At 29.6% G+C, this 18,935-nt stretch overlaps 1 protein-coding gene across 1 annotated transcript; it reads left to right on the top strand.

Annotated features, from left to right (window-relative positions):
- The first annotated feature begins 3,651 nt into the window (after nucleotides 1–3,651).
- Nucleotides 3,652–18,414, top strand: LOC112795392 (chaperone protein ClpB3, chloroplastic). The gene is made up of 9 exons (XM_072233927.1): nucleotides 3,652–3,994; nucleotides 11,648–11,948; nucleotides 12,070–12,268; nucleotides 12,883–12,937; nucleotides 14,257–14,389; nucleotides 14,728–15,033; nucleotides 15,843–15,967; nucleotides 16,558–17,499; nucleotides 17,920–18,414. The coding sequence occupies exons 1-9, from the start codon at nucleotides 3,782–3,784 to the stop codon at nucleotides 18,196–18,198; spliced, it is 2,553 nt and encodes an 850-aa protein (XP_072090028.1). The 5' UTR covers nucleotides 3,652–3,781; the 3' UTR covers nucleotides 18,199–18,414.
- Nucleotides 18,415–18,935: the final 521 nt, after the last annotated feature.

Genomic DNA, 18,935 nt, shown 5'->3' with positions numbered 1-18,935 from the left:
GGGGGCAACTGTTACGGATCGGGCCCACGGAGTAACCTCCAAACCCGGTTACCCGGGTCCGAACCACATCGCCCTTCTAAAAGGTCCGAAATCGGCCCACTAAAGCTCCTAACCAACTTTCGAATTCAAACGTCCCCCTTATCTTAGCAAGATAAGATAAGATATTCACCATCACCTATAAATAGAGGACCCATGTCCCTCCAAGTATTCATCCATTCCTCATATCTTATACCTCTCAGATCCATTCTGACTTGGATATCGGAATGTCTTTGCAGATACCACTTCCCATTGTTCCAATCAAATAATTCGGCATTTATACCACCCCACAAGCTCTCGATCCATCTCTCAACCCGTACAGAAGACATCTACTATAATTTGGTTGTTTGTTTTGTTATATATTATATGGTTGATATATTCAAATAAACAAAAACCAATTCAAAGTCTTTCTTTATGTTAAAAGAAAAACCAACCAAATCAAATTAATTAAATTATATATATTGGTGACTTAACTTAAAAAAATTAAACAAGCAACTTTAATTTTATAATTATTATGCATAGTAGGTGATTGATTTGGATGGGGACTTTGACTACTGATTTTTTTATATGTATTTTTTAAATAGATAGCATATGTACAAGAAATTGATGCAATAATAATTTAATCTCTTGCTTATAGGTGGATGAAATCGGTATACCTCCTTAATTAGTTGGTAAACTATCACTGGCTGTAAGATGCATTATATTATTGAATACATATATATAAATTACAGCTCCTAAATAATATTCTTGAACAAATACAGGTACGGCCACAATTGATGATAGTTATTTTATTCATCGTTACTACGTAGACAACAGACGTAACTATATATTTCCCATTTTTTACTCATTAATTAGTTTAATAATGTATATCCGATGCTCTGACAATCTCAGGACCATAGACGATAAGTACGAGATAGATGATTCTAAAATGAAACATTCAGGTGTTTTACTAATTTTTTTTTTATAATTTGTCGATCATAATGATGATCACTACTCAAACGTGGTCGATTAATAAGCCAAAGAGTATATTAATAAAAATCTAGAGAGTATATAAATTTAGTTTGACATCATTTTAAAATTAAGAGTACAATCAAAATAAAAAGAAAAAAAAGAAATAAAGTAGTGGAAGGAATATTTAATTTTTTGGTTATAGTTCAATTTGTGTTATAATGTTTAAAGTGCATGTTAAATAATTTTAATATTTTTTTAAAAATTTTATTTGTAGAGAATTCTAACAACTAAGAAATTATAATAAAATTTAGTAGAAATTATTTTTTTAATATATAACTAGTATATACTCGTGTGTTAACTTATGTTAATCATATTTTTTGACGGCATATTATGTTTTATTTATTGGTTATTTTTTTTAGTATGGAAATAAAAATAGTGATATATCTAAACATTATAATTTTTTATATTTTTTAAAATTGTAAAAAATATACAAATTGAAGAATTCGATTTTTGTACCTCAATTTTTTTAATACAAATCGAACGAGATCCAATTTCTATACTTTTAACAAATTAAATAGTCCAATTTCTATTTATCTAATAAAATAATTCTATATTTAAAAATTACACTCCAACAATCTATATTTAAAAAAAATACTATTATCACTTTAATATCAAAAATAAAAGATTCTTATTTATCATACTTGTATCTAGTACACTGTCAAATATTGTTTATTTTTTATTATCTATCCGGCTATCCGCAGTTCGGCACATAGCCAAATATATATATATATATATATATATATATATATATATATATATATATATATATATATATATATATATATATATAATATCAATAATATTAATATTATTAATTAATTAAATTTATAAATATCCTTCAATATATATGTCAAAAAATAGTTATTTTTAATATAATAGATATTTTTTAAGTATTTTTTATTAAAATAATATAAATACTTAATATTATTAAATATTTTTGACGAACTCTCAGTCTCGTTTTCAATGATTTTTTTAAAGATAAAATATATTTTTTATTCCTAAAGTTTTATAAAAATTTTAAAATTATTTTTAAGTTTTATTTTGTTTCAATTTTGTCCCAAAAATTTTCAATTTACATCAAATATATTTTTGACACCTAATTTTTCAAAAAATTTAAGACTAATTCAATAATAATTTCATAAGAACAACCCTCAACACAAGCAAATCAAGCATAATTTTCATGCATTATTATTAGATTGGTCTTAAATGTTTTGAAAATTTAGTCGTCGAAAGTATATTTGATGCAAATAGAAAACTTTTGGGATAAAATTGAAACAAAATAAAATTTATGAATATTTTTAAAATTTTTATCAAATTTCAGAGACAAAAAATATAATTTACCTTATTTTAATTTTCCTTTTATTTTTTCAATTTATCGAACTCATTCAATAAGTTGGAAAAAAATCTTTATCAATTAATTCTTTTTTTAATAAAAAACTCAAAACCAACGCGTCACCACAATTTTACAAATTTATTTTCGAATATGAAAATAGGACACTTGTTTTTTATTTCTCTTCGAAAGTAATCATCAGTTAACGCATAGATAATAACCCATCAACGTATTAGCAGCCACTTAAAACAGTTCTGTTAGCCACCTACGAAATAGACTAACAAAAAGACATATTCTTCTAAGAGAAGTCATTCTTTAATACCAAGATATCTTTGAATATAAAATTAGGAGTCACTTAAATAAAGCTGTTTAAAATGTCTTTTTTTTAAAGATATTTTTTATTAATTAAAATTTAACATATATAATCGATTAAATCATGTTATTTTTGTCAAAATTAGGCTAGACAAATTGATTTAACCAACAAAATGGTAAATTAAATCTTGAACTGGTCTATATTAATATTATTTTTTTATAAAAATGACTACAATACCCTTATTATATAGAAAATGATTAAAATACTCTTATTATATATATTAATTTTAAAAATTCTAAATTCTAACCCTCCATAAAAAAATAAAGGACTAAAATTTATAATCCTCAAAATTAATATATATAATAAGAGTATTTTAATCATTTTCTATAATAAGGATATTGTAGTTATTTTTATAAAAAAAATAATATTAATTTAGACCAATTCAAGATTTGATTCACCATTTTTTTTGTTAAGTCAATTTGTCTAGCCTAATTTTGATAAAAATAATATGATTTAATTGATTATATATATTAAATTTTAATTACTGAACAACATCTTTAAAAAATTACATTTTCAACGTCTTTATCTGAGTGACTCCCTATAAAATTTTGTTAAAAATCTAAGTATTCAACTACAAAAACTATTTCAAAACCATTCTGAAATATTATTAAAAAAATAAAAGTATTTGATCTTTTTCTTTTTCTTTTTTTCCCTTCAAGCATTTTTTTTCGTTTATGTGTTTTAGTATTTATAATAAGGTTCCACCTTGAAAGAGTCAAATAAGACCTAAAAGGGTCTTGATTACAATGAAACTGTCAGAAAAAAATTCGTAGTAGATTATAAATTTCTTATATATTTTTATAGACAGCTAGAATTTGTATTCATAAAATTTTCCAGTTATTCACCTCAATGAAACATAAGTAAATAAATATTATTAGAGACTTAAGAAGAATATATATATATATATAGGTCTACTTACTAATATAATAAAATGACTTTCATAGTCTCATATAATTAATTTGATAGAAATGTATATATGCATGCATATAAGGTAACAGAGACTTAAGAAGAAGCGAGTCTGAAAGAGAGTTATGGCTCCGAAGTGGTGGAATAATAGTGATAAAAAGAAACATGTGGGAGGCACAAGCAGTGAAGACGAATTGCGCGAAGATGGATCTTACCCAAGGATGACAGCAATCACAGTGGGGTATAATAGTCATATCATGTCACTTCGTGTCCTCTATGATAATAAAGACGGACAAAATTATGGCCATCCTGACTCCGCTGTCCCCAAGAAAGATACGGTAAACAATAATCATGCCTACTTTCTTCTCTTTAGGTCAGGGTTGTGAAAATCATACAAACTAGCTAGTGTTACTTAATTCTAAATTTCTTTTTCATCCTGTTTAACGGTAGATTTTGGTAGGTTGATGGATTAAGTTCGCTAATTTTTTAATTTATTTTTTATTTTTTATTAATAAATTATTAAATATTCAATAATATATATAATTTTATAATATTTTAATAAATTTATAATTTTTAATAATATAAAAAATTATAATTTATAAATTTACAAACATTAAAGTATTTATAATTTTAAATATGTAATAAATATAAGTATCAACTAAGTTTTATAAAATAAAATAATAAAACTAACGTTGTAGAAATAAAATAAAGGATAAAGTACTAAATTCGTCTTCTATGTTTGAGCGTAATCATGTTTTGATCCTTAAGGTTTAAAATGTCTTATTTGAATTTAAAAAAGTTTCATTTAGTTGCAATGTAGTCCCATTATGAGGTCAAAATTAAATAAATAACAGAATGTCCTATATGACAGTAGTACAAGAAAAAGGTCGATAATCTAGAGAATAAGTACAAGCTCTAGAGGCACAAAATCAACTGTAGATACATAAATACATTTATTTATCATTCTTTTTACAATTTAAATGAAATATTTTCTATAGAACTAAAGAAAATGATAAATAAATATATTGATGCATTCACGGTTGATTTTATGCCTCTGAAACTTGTATTTGTTCTCCAGATTATCGATCTTGTTCTTGTACTGATGTTATATTGAAGCTAAATAAAACTTTTTTGGATTCAAATATGATGTTTTAAATCTTAAGGACTAAAACAGAATTACGCCCAATTATAGGGGACCAATTTAGTACTTTATCCTAAAATAAACATTGTCCAAAACATATAATTAATCATTTTCAAGTCTCTAATCAATTAAATATAGAACATAATCAAAATTATAATTTAAAATATCTTCAATTATCATCTTCAATTACAAAAAAAATTATCAGTCCCGCCGGAGAAGTCTGCCCCGTCCCGCCAAAGTTTGTGAATTAGGCGGTACAAGTTAGGCGAGCTTTTTAATTATGGTAGTTTCAAATTTTTCATCGGTCTGTCTTTTTGGCGAGTTACACGGACCGATCTGACAAGTTTCGGCCCATTTCCCATATATATATATTGGAGGAAAAAATTTAAATATATTGGTGGCTTTAGTTTTAATTTGATGACTAAGGGTGGCATAAATTTAACGTACAAATAAAATATTGACAAATGACAAGAAAATCAAATCTAACACTAAAATGATTCTCTTCTTTTCTTATAATTTTTTATAATTATTTTTTAAAATAATTTCAAAAAAATAACACCAAAATTATTTTTTAATTATATTTATAATTATTATTTTATTATTATTTTTATTTTTAAAAATAATTTCTTATAGTTATTTTTATGATTATTTTTATTAAAATGATTTTTATAATTATTTTTATTATTATTATTTTTAATAATTTCTAAAAACAAAATCAAAATTATTTTTTAATTATTTTTATTTTTAAAAATAAGTTATTATAATTATTTTTATTATTATTTTTACCAAAATGGTTTTTCTATAACTATTTTTTTATTTTTGAGAAACTAACACTAAAATGATATTTTCTCTCTTTTATAATTTTTTATGATTATTTTTAATCAAAATTATTTTTTATAATTATTTTTATAAAATAATTTCAAAAAACTAAGATCAAAATAATTCTCTCTAATTCTACAAGTTTAATAGCCAATTCACTAATTATTATTCGAGTCACCCTCCACAGCCTTCTGTTCTTCTGCTGTAACACTCTACCACACTTAATCTTATGTTTAAGTCATAAGATTGAGATAATAATGTATTACAACCTCTAAAAGTATATATATATATATATATATATATATATATATATATATATATATATATATATATATAGTGAAAGAGATATTTAACTAGGAGTTTTAAAAAACGGATAAAACAAAAACGCAAACCAAAAGCGCAACGTTCAGGAAACAAGATAATTTGCGTGCTAAGAAATATAAAGATAATAAGTGTAAATAGACGGAAAGTGAGAATAGAGAGTCAAGGATACAAAATAACTAGCTCTCAACTCAGCCTGCGAAGCCAAGGTTGGCCAGAGAATATTTATATACATATATACATATCCCAAAATACCCAACATTTAGAGATAAAACCTTAACTCTCCTTGAACCTCTAAGAGGGACAAAATAAACAAGTTTCTTGGAGAGAAAGTTAACCCAGAAATCGCTCCGCTTCAGCAGTCCAGACGCCTAGCGAGGTGCCTCTCGACCTGCATAAGAAAATAACAACACAGTATGGGGTGAGAACTGGAGGTTCTCAGCGTGGTAAAGGTGCCACGCATATAAGATATAAGGTTCTGGAAATGCCAGAGGCAATCCTAGAATACCGACACTCAGATTTTAAAGCTTAAGTTATCAAACAGAAACCATAAAAGGGTAGTCTTCTAAGAATATCTAAACCTAGCTTAAACCTGACCTTAATACTAAGTCTTTTCCACTATTCCCTCCGTTCCTCCATCTCAGGTAAATACAAGGACAAACAAGCAGACAAAGCAAGCACAGGTAGAACACAGATAATACAAATATCAATTATGACAATTAGTATATTATAATCAATTAGGCAATCTCAATTAATGCACAAACAAGCCATACATACAAATGCATATGATGCATGCCTGTAATACTCCTAAGCTGACATGGAGAACGTAATACCCCAAACTGACTTGAGGGAGATAACACCTCCAAACTCAATATTATCCATGGGAAAAATTTTTGGCTGACGTGGGAAGGACAGTACCCCAAACTCAAAATACTCAACCTTTAACTCACATATGCATCTCCAGCATACTCACGACATTACCTCACTTCCTCAATAAATCATAATCACTTACTCATTAATCATATGTTCTATTATTCTCAATTAATTAATATCATCAATTCTCAATTTCTTGCATTACTCTCTTACTTGCCACATACATTTTATATTACTTGTAGAAAATCAATCATTCAAACCTTAGTATCAGAACTCATTCATACGTGCACCTCCTTCTTATACAATTCCTCATTTTTAACCTTTACTTCACTCCTAAGTTACCTCTATTTTCTATCTCCAACTTATAACTAAGCTTATCATTATGTTCTAGGGCTAAAAGGGTAAAATGGAGGTTTGAAAGTTCAAAATTGAGTTTTAAAACACAAAATGGCTTTGCTAAAAACAGGGGAGTCACGCATACGCATGGGCCACGCGTACGCATGGGCCACGCATACGCGTGGGCGCGTATATAGCCCATTACGCGTACGCTTTCCCTTATTACGCATATGCGCGGGTACCTAACAGAAGCATCCAGTCGCACAAGGACATTTCGCGTACGCAAGCACCTCATGTCACGTGTACACGTGGACATGCATTCTGGCCCAATACGCGTACGCATAAGCTTCTTCGCATACGCATATGGGGAAGGTAGTGGGCAGTGTATGCGTGCGCGAAATTTCCATGCCACGCGTACGCGTGAGCTTACATTTTTCCAAAAATTGGCTAAGTCTGAAATCTGCAGGAATTAGATTTAAAGCCTCAAACTTTCGATACACATAACTTTTTCATTTTAAATCATTTTTCCTTCGTTCTTCGAACAGCATAGACTTTGCAAACCCAATTTTATATGAAACAAATTTGGAATCATTTAGGGGTCCGAAAACCAAGTTATGCCTTACCAAAGTTTGGCCACAAACCAATTTCACACAAAACTCAACCTCTATTTCCTTTAAAAGCCAAACTCAAATCACACTTTCTACACACATGTTCCGCACAACAACATACCATTTCAAATACCAAACCTCCATATCTTACTCAATCAATTATACTCCTATATGCACAATCCCATACTTAGAATTCATCGTTTAAATCAACAAAATTCATCACAGACACATATTCACTCTCATAACTTATCAAACATCCACAATTTATCATTTAACATTTTGTCACCAACATCAACAATAACCAGAACTCAACCTTATTCATTATGACTCATTAAATCACTAAACAATTCTCATACTCATACATTCATTCCGATCCTATGGTCATCTACCCTAAGTTTTCACAAGACATTAGATATTAAATATGAGAAACCTAAACCATACATTGGCCGTTTTTCACGTATAACCCGAGACACCTCCACAAAGCATGCTTTCAAGCCTTCCTAACCACAATTCAGCTTCTCAAGCTTCCAATCAAGCCTCTAGTATATTCAATTCTTACTCCATCTCACATATATTCATATACCTAACACAATTGTCATATATACATATCCAATTTAATTCCCAACTCACTAAATCAAAGAGTTAACTAGGGTTAGTAGTTCTTACCATACCCACAGGGAAAAAAATCCAATCCCTATAAGCTCCAAAAGCTAAATCAAGCCTAGAATACCAAAATCGATAAAATCTCAACATAGAATCTCACAATTCTCGAAAATCAAATGGGTAGAGAATATGAGTTGAGATTGAAGCTTACCTATGAAATTTATCCAATAGAATCATAAAACTCGACGCGCTGGACGCATGACCGCAAACGGTGTGACGATCGGAGCTCTGAGCGGAGAGTTATGGTGGTTTGAATTATGAGCAAGGGTTAGGTATCATGGAACTATCCTTCCCTTCCCCCCAATCCAATTTTTCAGCGTGTTTCATTATGGTAAGGGGAAGGAGGAGCTGAAGCTTATTTGATTTAGTGTGGTGGGTTGGGCCTTGGGCCTAATACGAGTCTGGTTCGTCCAGTTCGGTTCGTTCGGTCCAATTTTGGGCCAAATCTTTTAAAATTGGTGTCAAAATTCTTATTTTAATTTTCTCTACTCTATTAAACTATAAAATTCTATTTTCTAATTTTTTGGTTAATAATTATTTTATTGGCTAATTATTTACTAATTTCTCGAGTTTTACATCCGCCTTCTCCATCTCCCGATGATTCCAAATCGGATGACAATTCTGCTCCTACCGTCATGCTTCCTCCTTCCACTCGTTCTTGTAGGGTAAAAAATCCACCTCCTCATCTTTTTGATTATCATTGTTTTTCTACTATTCTTCATCAACATGAATCTAAGTCATTCTGATAAGCCTCCACAAATTCACATTGGCAACAAGCAATGTAGGAAGAAATACAGACACTTGAAAAGGCACATATTTGGGATTTAGTTGATCCTCCTTCCAATCAGGAAGTTGTGGAAAGCGGATGGGTATACAAGATCAATACCCGTTCTCATGATTCTATTGACCGTTATAAGGTACGGTTGGTTGCTCAAGATTGTACGCAAGAGTATGGTATTGACTATAAAAAGACTTTTGCTCCTGTTGTTCGTCTTACATCTGTTCGGGCTCTTCTTGCCATTGCTGCGGTCAAAAAATGGTCTCTCAGTCAGATGGATGTGAAGAATGTATTTCTTAATGGAGATTTGAAAAAGAAGGTCTATATGAAATGCCCTCCGGGTTATCCTTGTCCTTCTAGCAAAGTTTGTCTCCTTCGCAAGACACTCTATGGACTTAAGCAAGCTCCTTGTGAATGGTTTAATAATTTCAGCACTACCATATGCAATTTTGATTTCACTTGCAGCCCTCATGAGAATGGTCTCTTCATTGTAAAAGCGAACATGGAGTTGTTATTCTACTTCTGTATGTTGATGACATGATCATTATTGCAGATGATGTTGATAGTATCTCTGATCTCAAGAAATTCCTTCAACGTACTTTTGAGATAAAAGATTTTGATTTTTTCAGCTATTTTCTTGGTCTAGAAGTCATATCCACCGATGATGGCATCTATCTCTCTCAAGCTAAATATGCTTCAGATCTTCTTGCTCGAGCCGGAATTACAGATAGTCGTACTGAGTCTACTCCTCTTGAGCCTAATGTTCATTTTACTCCTATAGATGGCACTGTTTTGGATAATCCTACTTTTTATCGACAGTTAATTGGAAGACTCGTCTACTTAACTGTCACCCGACCAGACATCGCCTATCCGGTTCATGTTCTTAGTCAGTTCTTGTCAGCTCCTCGTACTACTCACTATGCGGCAGTTTTTCGCATTCTTTGCTACATCAAAGGTACCCTATTCCATGATCTTTATTTTTCTGCCCATTCATTTTTATCCCTTTAGGCGTACTCAGATGCTGATTGGGTTGGTGATCCTGCTGATTGTCGTTTAACTACTCGTTATTATTTGTTTCTTGGCGACTCTCTCATTTCCTGGCGAGCTAAGAAGCAAACATTCACTGCTCGATCAAGCACAGAAACTAAATACCATGCTCTCGCTGACACCACTGCTGAAATTATCTCGATTCGTTGGCTTCTCGAAGATTTGGGTGCTCCTCAGTCATCCCCAACTGATGTTTTTTGTGATAACCGTTGTGCTATTCAGATTGCCCATAATGATGTGTTTCATGAACGCACCAAACACATTGAGAATGATTGTCACTTTATTCGGCAACATATCCTTATTGATTTTGTTCGTCTCATCGCTGTTGGAACACTGGATCAGACTGCTGATATCTTTACGAATGCTCATCATCTGACTCTTTTTGGACTCTGTTATCCAAACTCAAGATGGTATCTTTAGCTCCCACTTGAGTTTGAGGGGGATGTTAAGAGAATCATTAGAATCGAATTAGATCAATTAGTATCATTTGTACTTATATAGCGTATTTGTATATTAGTTGTAAGATTCTATACTTTTATTACTTTGATTCTGCTAGCAACTATATATACCCCTTATACATTATACTTTTCCTCATACTGAATAACACACAAAATACTTTCTTTTAGATTGGTCTCTTGTTTCTAACAGATATGAATATGGGACATGAAACAATTACAACACGATATGATACAAGACACTGACATATGAATTTTAAAATCTTATAAGACACGGTGACATGTATATATTTAAAATATAAAGTATTTTTAGATAAATTGTAATAATATTTTAATATTTTATTGATATTAAAATATAATTTAATTTTTAAATTATTATTGAATCTTATTTTATTTATATAGAGTATTTAAAATATTTTTTGTTTTAATAAATAATAATATATATTATTTAAAAATTTATTTCAAGAATAGATGTTAAGAATAAGATTTGATACATTGGCATGTGATAATATTTAAGTGTTTCTAAACGTATTCAAAAAATTTTTTATTTTTTATTACGACACTATTAAACATAACAAACAACGTGTGTCAATAGGTGTCGTATTTAAAATATGGAGAGTTCTATGGTGCCTAATTTGCCTAAAAGGTGAGAGAAGAGAGTGTGGGTCTTACCTTTTATATTTGTATCATGTAGTGTAAAAATTAGGCATGGTAGACAACACCTTAAAATATATCCAAAGACAATTCAGCGAAGTGTCTACCCTCGGCCTCTTGCTCATGATTTCTCCAAATTCAAACTTGCATACAGGCGGACACCAGAAAAAATATCTTGCATATAGGGCTTCATTTTGATTTTTTGCCGATTTATCCAGATTTGGTTCGATTGCAATTCAGTACTAACTACTAAGTCCTAACAAATTCTAAATTTGTGTCTCCGATAACTACTCCAGTTTAAGCTAGGAAAAAAAGAATACCTTATCGGTGTGTCCGGACACTATTCTCAACCGGGATCAACGAATGGGGGTCCTCCACGACGCATTCGGTCGTTGACACTCACGAGGAACAATAACAAAAATAAATCATACGGAGTCCAAGAAGGTGAAGCATTTGATTTAACATGTGAAAACGTACGAATTGTGGGCTTTCATGTACGAGGTAGTCCGGATTTGGAATCAATCGGGGTCATTTATCATCGAGATCTTATTAACATTCTGAAAGGAAAAACCAATATTCAAGCTTCTAGACCAAGAGGTGATCCAAATTCCAAAGTCCTTATTTCTATGAAATAATTTTTTTTTATTGCTGTTTTTTTTTTAATCTACCAGTAATTTCCCTAAGCCTCATTGCGGTGCTTTGTATTTGTAATATATAGGACCTGAAATAAGGCCCGATTCAGCCTTGGGAAAATATGGGAGTGATTTGACAGAGCAGGCTAAAGCCAGAAAACTTGACCCAGTTATAGGAAGATCTAACGAAATTGACAGTTGCATCGAAATTCTATGCAAGAGATCATCCAACAATCCTCTACTAATTGGTGAGGCTGGTGTCGGCAAGACAGTAATTTCTCACGGGTAATTCTTTTACGTGTGTTGCCAATGCCATTTACTAACACTCTTGCTGTTTTAAATTTTCAATATAATCTTGCACAAGACTTATTAGAGCGTGTAATTAGTTTTATTCCTTGCTGTTTTGTTTTTTGTTCCTATTTTTTTCTTGTTTGTTTGGGGCCTTTGACTTCTCACTCTCAAAAATTTTTTTTTTTTATAATTTAACAATATATATATATATATATATATATATATATATATATATATATATGAAAAGTTAGCATAAATATTAGTATGATCTAAAGATTTATTCATTCGATTCGAATTCTGCATCATAGGATAATGTAATAGGATATAAAAGTTAGCCTTCTAATCTACACACTACAAATCTATTGTGGTAAGATAACACGGTTTAGTTTAGGTGTAAATGATAAATCATTTTACCATACTAAGTTTATTATCTAAAAAAAAAGATAAATATAAAAAAAATCATTTAAAACATTCAGATAATATTACTTTGAATTCATTTTATTTAGGTGATTTACGTTTATCCTAATTGTCAACCACTACAATAGAGATGATTATATATTAGTGTTCTTTTTAGAGTTGCATCGGAATTAATCCTGTCTTTGAAACAGAATTGCTCAAAAAATTGCTGACAAAGATGTTCCTGATTTACTGAAAGAGCGTAGGGTATGTGCTTTATTTAAGCTGTTTACAATTCAATCTTTATTTACAATAGCGAAAGATTAGGACAGTGAGAATTTATTATTATTTAGTTATAAAAGTATCACATTACAAAAAATATTAATTATCGTTACATTTATCTATAGCATAACGAAAATAATTCGACGGTAATATAACTATTCTTAGAATTTATATTGAATTGTATTTGACGGTATAAATTTTGTTGGTAATTGATTATCGTTGAATTTTCTATTCCAACAGTAACTTACAGCAAAATTTAGCAATAGAATATGATTATTCAGGGACAAAAATCTGATGTACGTTATTGTCAGAAAAACTCCGACAGTAATGTTGGCGCCATAAGTTGAGATTTCGTGCTACTATATCATTTGAAAAATCTATCGTAAATTCGATAGCAACAACGGAAGCTCTAGGTGGTGGGGTGGAGGCGGCAGCTTTAGAGAGAGAGAGAGAGAGAGAGAGAGAGAGAGAGAGAGAGAGAGAGAGAGAGAGAGAGAGAGAGAGTATCTTTAAATTTTATCCCAATTTTACTGTCGAAAATTTTTGCTGGTAAAGTGTCTAGATGCCGTGTTTCACTACACTGTTATACCGATAGAATATACTGACGAAATTTTTTTCAATAAATTTAGCGCTAGTAAAATAAGGTTTTGCGCCACTAATTATTATTGGATTAATGGCGGAATAAAAAATCTGACGGTATCAATTATGGGAACAAAATTTTGCTCGTATATGACGAAAAAATCGTCGCTGAATCTGTCGATAATAGCCATTGCTAAACCTGACAATAAATTTACCGGTATTCAATGTTTTTCTTGTAATGTTGGTACCTTGTAATTATATATGATAGGTTAGTAATTTTTTAAAATTGATCCAAATAAAATGTTTCTAGTTATTAGAGTCCGTTTGAATTCAATTTTCAAAAAAATAATTAAATTTTATATTTTAATAAAAAATTATCTTATATTTAGATATATTTTAAAAAAATGTAAATATAAAACTTAAAAAATATTTTTAATTTTATTTGAATAAAACAAAAAATACTTTTTTATTTGAATTACATAAAAAGACAAAATCAAAACATAAAACATAAAAATAATATGTGATATTCTTAAATTTAATTACTATATTCTTCTAGCCTTCTCAATTAAAGTGTGTATAAAATTTATTTTTAGTAACAATTTTTTCTTCATATACAATAAAAAAAACTACTTCATAAAAAATACTAGTGAAATTTCGTATAATAAGTTGAAATTTTTTGCATGTTGGCTTGGAGTTGTAAAATTAAAAGTTTTATCCACTTTCAGCTGATATCCCTTGACGTGAATGCTCTTATCGATGGGAGGCTTGAAAAGCTGAAAGATGTTGTCGAAGAAGTATCAAAATCTAACCGTCATATTTTGCTTTTTATTGATGAGATTCACTTGCTTCTTAAGGCAGGTAGGAGCATTATCAAGTTTGAAATTCTTTTGTGAAAACCATTAAAATAACTTCTAAAATATAGTAAAAATTATTTGGCAAAATATTTACATTTCAACTTATCTCATTTTCATTGACAAAAAGACTGAGATTAGAAAAATGAGTGATGAGATAATGGTATGTTAGAACCATGTCAACTTTATAATTGTCATTGCTATTTATTTATTTATTTATTTATTTTGCAAACAGAAATAAGTTGAATTGGTAGTTGAATTGTGTTATCAAAATTTTACTATATTTAGATTTTTTTTCTTTTGAATTGTTTAAAATCTATTTTGTAATAATGTATCAAACTTTAGAAACTGCAACGGGTTCAGATGCCGCTAATATACTAAAACCTATGCTTGCTGAGGGAAAGCTGTCATGTATTGGGGCGACAACATTCGACGAGTATCGTAAGTACATCGAGAAGGACAGAGCACTGGTACGTCGGTTCGAAACTGTTGAAGTTGATCAATCCTCAGTTGAACACACCGTTAAAATATTACAGGGACTGTGTAAATTATTTGAGGAATACCACGGAGTAACCTTCTCTGAACCTGCACTTCAGAATGCTGCAAAGCTATCAGATCGATACATAACTAACAAACTTCTCCCTAGCAAAGGTAAATATGAGTGGTGTGTCAAGTTTTTTTTTAACTAAGTTTAATCACTTTAGCACAATAATTTATAAGTGAATACCCCATCTATCCAACCATGTACAATTATCTCGAAAGGACAATGAAATCCTAAAAAAAACATTTAATCTGGTTCCTGATTTTTTTTTTTTTTGAGATTGATTAACCCTTGTGCTAAAAAAAATAACATTAACTTTTTTTTGGCACAAGAATTAATTAGTCTCTCAGGAGTCGGGTTGGTATTTTTTTTGTTAAAAGATTTCGTTGTCTTTTGAGATAATTATCGAGGCTGATGAATATGTGAATTAACACTCTAAATAAAATGAGAATTGAAATATTTATTAAAATATAAAAAAATTAATCGTAACTTAATTATAAAAGTACTTGTTCATTTAGTGTTTTTAATTCTAAATTATGATTAAATGAGATCTTTTATCTTTTTCCTTAATGTAATTGTGATAAAGCATTTGCACAAATAAAAACATCTTATGCCTCAATAAATTAGACATTTTAAATTTACGTGTATAGTATAAAAACATATTTTTTTTGTTTTATTTTTAATAATATCACTTTACACGTAATTATATTTATTTTTTATTATATGTGTATAAATTTTTAAAAAATGATACTAAAATATGAATCAGAGTATTTTTTTTTAAGAAAATAATGTTTCTTAATTAAAATATTATTGTTGTGACTGTTCTGTTACTACGTAATGATGCCTGACAATCTGAAATTAACGTGTTCATAGTAATTGTAATAACGAACTCTTGATTTAAGCTAATTGAAAATTGCAGCTATTGCTGTGATAGATCGAGCTGCCTCTAAAGTAAAACTACGAGTTACTAAAACCAATGATGAATCTGATACGATGAAAAGAGGAAAGAGGATAATCCATGACATCCAAGACATCAAAAGACTGGCAAGTATTATAAAGATATCAAAAATATTTTTTTAAGTAATTTTTTTAATGATTAAAATTTAATTAAGTTATTTTATTTTTATTAAAATTAAATTAAATAAATTAATTTAATTAAAAAATTAATAAATTAAATATTAAATTAGTTTAAATTAATATTTTTTATAAAAGATACTATAATATTTATATTATAAAAAATAACTAAAATATCAATATATATTTATTAATTTTAAAAATTCTAAATCCTAATCCTATGACTCAGAAAAGTAAAGAGTTAGAATTTAGAATTTTTAAAATTAATATATATAATAAGAGTATTTTATTCATTTTCTATAATAAAGATGTTATAATTATTTTTTATAAAAAAAACAATATTAATTTAAATTAGTGAAAGATTTGATTTATTATTTTTTTGTCAAATTAATTTGTCTGACCTAATTTTAATAAAAATAATATAATTTAATTAATTATATATATTAAATTTTAATTATTAAAAAATATCTTAAAATTTTTTTTTAGATGTGTTTATTTAAATGAGTAAAGGTAGAGACGAAGAAACAAAATGTAACTAACTAACAAGGTATCCGGAGCAGAAACATAAGATGGAGAATGATGACATGATTAATCTGATCCAACCTCATACTAGAGGTCGTCCAGTGAATAACGCTTCTTTTAAAGAAAGCATTGCACTCTCCTTGGAACGGGAAGTTCAACATGCAAAGGACGAGTTGAATAAAGTTAAGGTGGAGTTGAACGAATCTAATCTTGAGCTAGGAGATGAAGTTACAGCAGAAGATATTGCTAGCGTAGTAAGCGAAATGACTAAAATACCCCTTGAAAAACTTACAGAATCAGAGTCTGAGCAATTGTTGCAATTAGGGACGGAGCTGCATAAGCGTGTGGTAGGACAAGAGCATGCGGTGGAGGCAGTAGTTAAGGCGGTGCAACGCTCGAGAGTAGTTCTTGGAAATCAAAAGCGTCCGACAGCAAGCTTCATGTTTATGGGACCCACGGGAGTTGGAAAGACGGAGCTGGCTAAGGCACTTGCTTATTTGTTGTTCAACACAGAGGAAGCGTTGGTGCGCTTCGATATGAGTGCGTACAAGGAAAAGCATGCGGTGTCACGCTTGATAGGGTCTCCCCCTGGGTACAAGCAGCATGAAGAAGGAGGGCAGCTCACTGAAGCCATTCGACGCAGACCGTATTCCGTTATTCTGTTTGATGAGATCGAGAAGGCACATCCGGAGCTTCTAGAAGTCTTGCTTCCCATCTTGGATGAAGGAAAAATAAAGGACGCAGCAGGTCGCTTGGTCAACTTCACCAATACTGTCATCATTATGACCTCAAATGTTGGATCAGAGAAGATTCTCAGTGACGCCAACGATAACCTACCTTATGAAAATCTCAAGAAGAACGCAATGGAGGCTGCACGCTCCCACGCCCATTTTAAACCTGAATTCATCAATCGCATTGATGAATTTCTTGTCTTCTTGCCTCTCAGCACTGACCAAATCGAAGCCATTGTCGCGTTACAGGTAATTCCATCCCCTCTCTTATCACATTATTGTTAATTCTTTTCTTAATACGAAAAATACTATTTTGACTACCGAAAAATAAATTGACAACTATATATTCATATGAGAAAATCACACTTGGTACTATCTTTCAAGATGTCTGAATAATATTTTCATTCTTTCTATTTATTAAATTGTAAAATTGAAATAACATACATGTTAAGCTTCTATAATTATTTAATCGATAATACTAATAATAATATATTTACTATTATTATAATATTCTATCATTCAAAAATAAACCACCTCCACCACTCTGCTGTGTCCCTTATTAAAAAATATATATATATATATATATATATATATATATATATATATATATTTAGGTCTTAATTATTAATATAATTTATTAAATTCATCAAATAAAAAATTGGAATATAGTTGGAGGAGTTGGAGAAGAGATATGCAAGTCAGCGCGAGATGAAAATTCAGGCAACGCCTGATGCTATCAAACTTCTTGCGAACTTGGAGGATGATGACAAACAATATGGTGCAAGGCCAGTGCGGCGAGTGATTCTGGATAAAGTGGAGGATCAACTTGTCCAACGTATTCTTCGCCAAGAATTTCAGAACGGTGACACAATTTCTATAGGCATAGACACAACATCATCTTCATCCTCTTCCCCCGCCCAACAGCTTTCTTTTCAGAAGCTGAATTAGTACAGCTACTTCATCTTCTATAACTCAACAAATGTAAAATTCATCTACAAATTTGAGACGCTACTACCAGTGAAACCCGAGACATTCCCGCTCCAAATATTACTTAATATTTATTCAACAACTCGTCAAGGACGATGATACTAAGAATATATTTGTAACTTTTATTATTGAAAGTATAGAGTTTGCAAATAAAATTAATCTGGTGATACGTGATAAGTGATACCTTTGTTTAAATTACACAACATTTTCGTACCAAATTCGCTAGAAAATCAACTAGGGTGCAAAATAGATGAAAACTAATTAGATGAGAATGTGTCGCATAATATGATCACGTGGTAAATTAATATCATGTGTCATAAGATGATTAGTTGACGTGTTAGGTCAATGACACTTAATACACCACGTGTCACTTGACATATAAAAAATGTTATTTATAATTAAAATAGTCTTTGAAATATAAGTCATTTTCATTTCTAATTTTTTTTAAATTAATCAAATTAGTTCTTATATATTTTTTTATTTTTTTTCATAATATTAAATTTAAAATAATTTTGCTAATATTAATTTTAATGTTATTTTTTAGATTTTAATAAATAAAATTATCTTTACATAAAATAATAAAAATAATTAAATTATTATAAAATTATTTTATCATTTATATTTTAAAATTTTACACTTTTAGATCGTAATTTTTTTATAGTGAAATTTTTTTATTTAAACGAGTTTATAAAATTATT

This window comes from Arachis hypogaea, chromosome 4 (assembly GCF_003086295.3).
Source record: "Arachis hypogaea cultivar Tifrunner chromosome 4, arahy.Tifrunner.gnm2.J5K5, whole genome shotgun sequence".
NCBI classification, from domain to species: Eukaryota; Viridiplantae; Streptophyta; class Magnoliopsida; order Fabales; family Fabaceae; genus Arachis; species Arachis hypogaea.
Note: the sequence above shows the minus strand (reverse complement) of the source record. Positions and strands in the feature narration are given on the sequence as shown.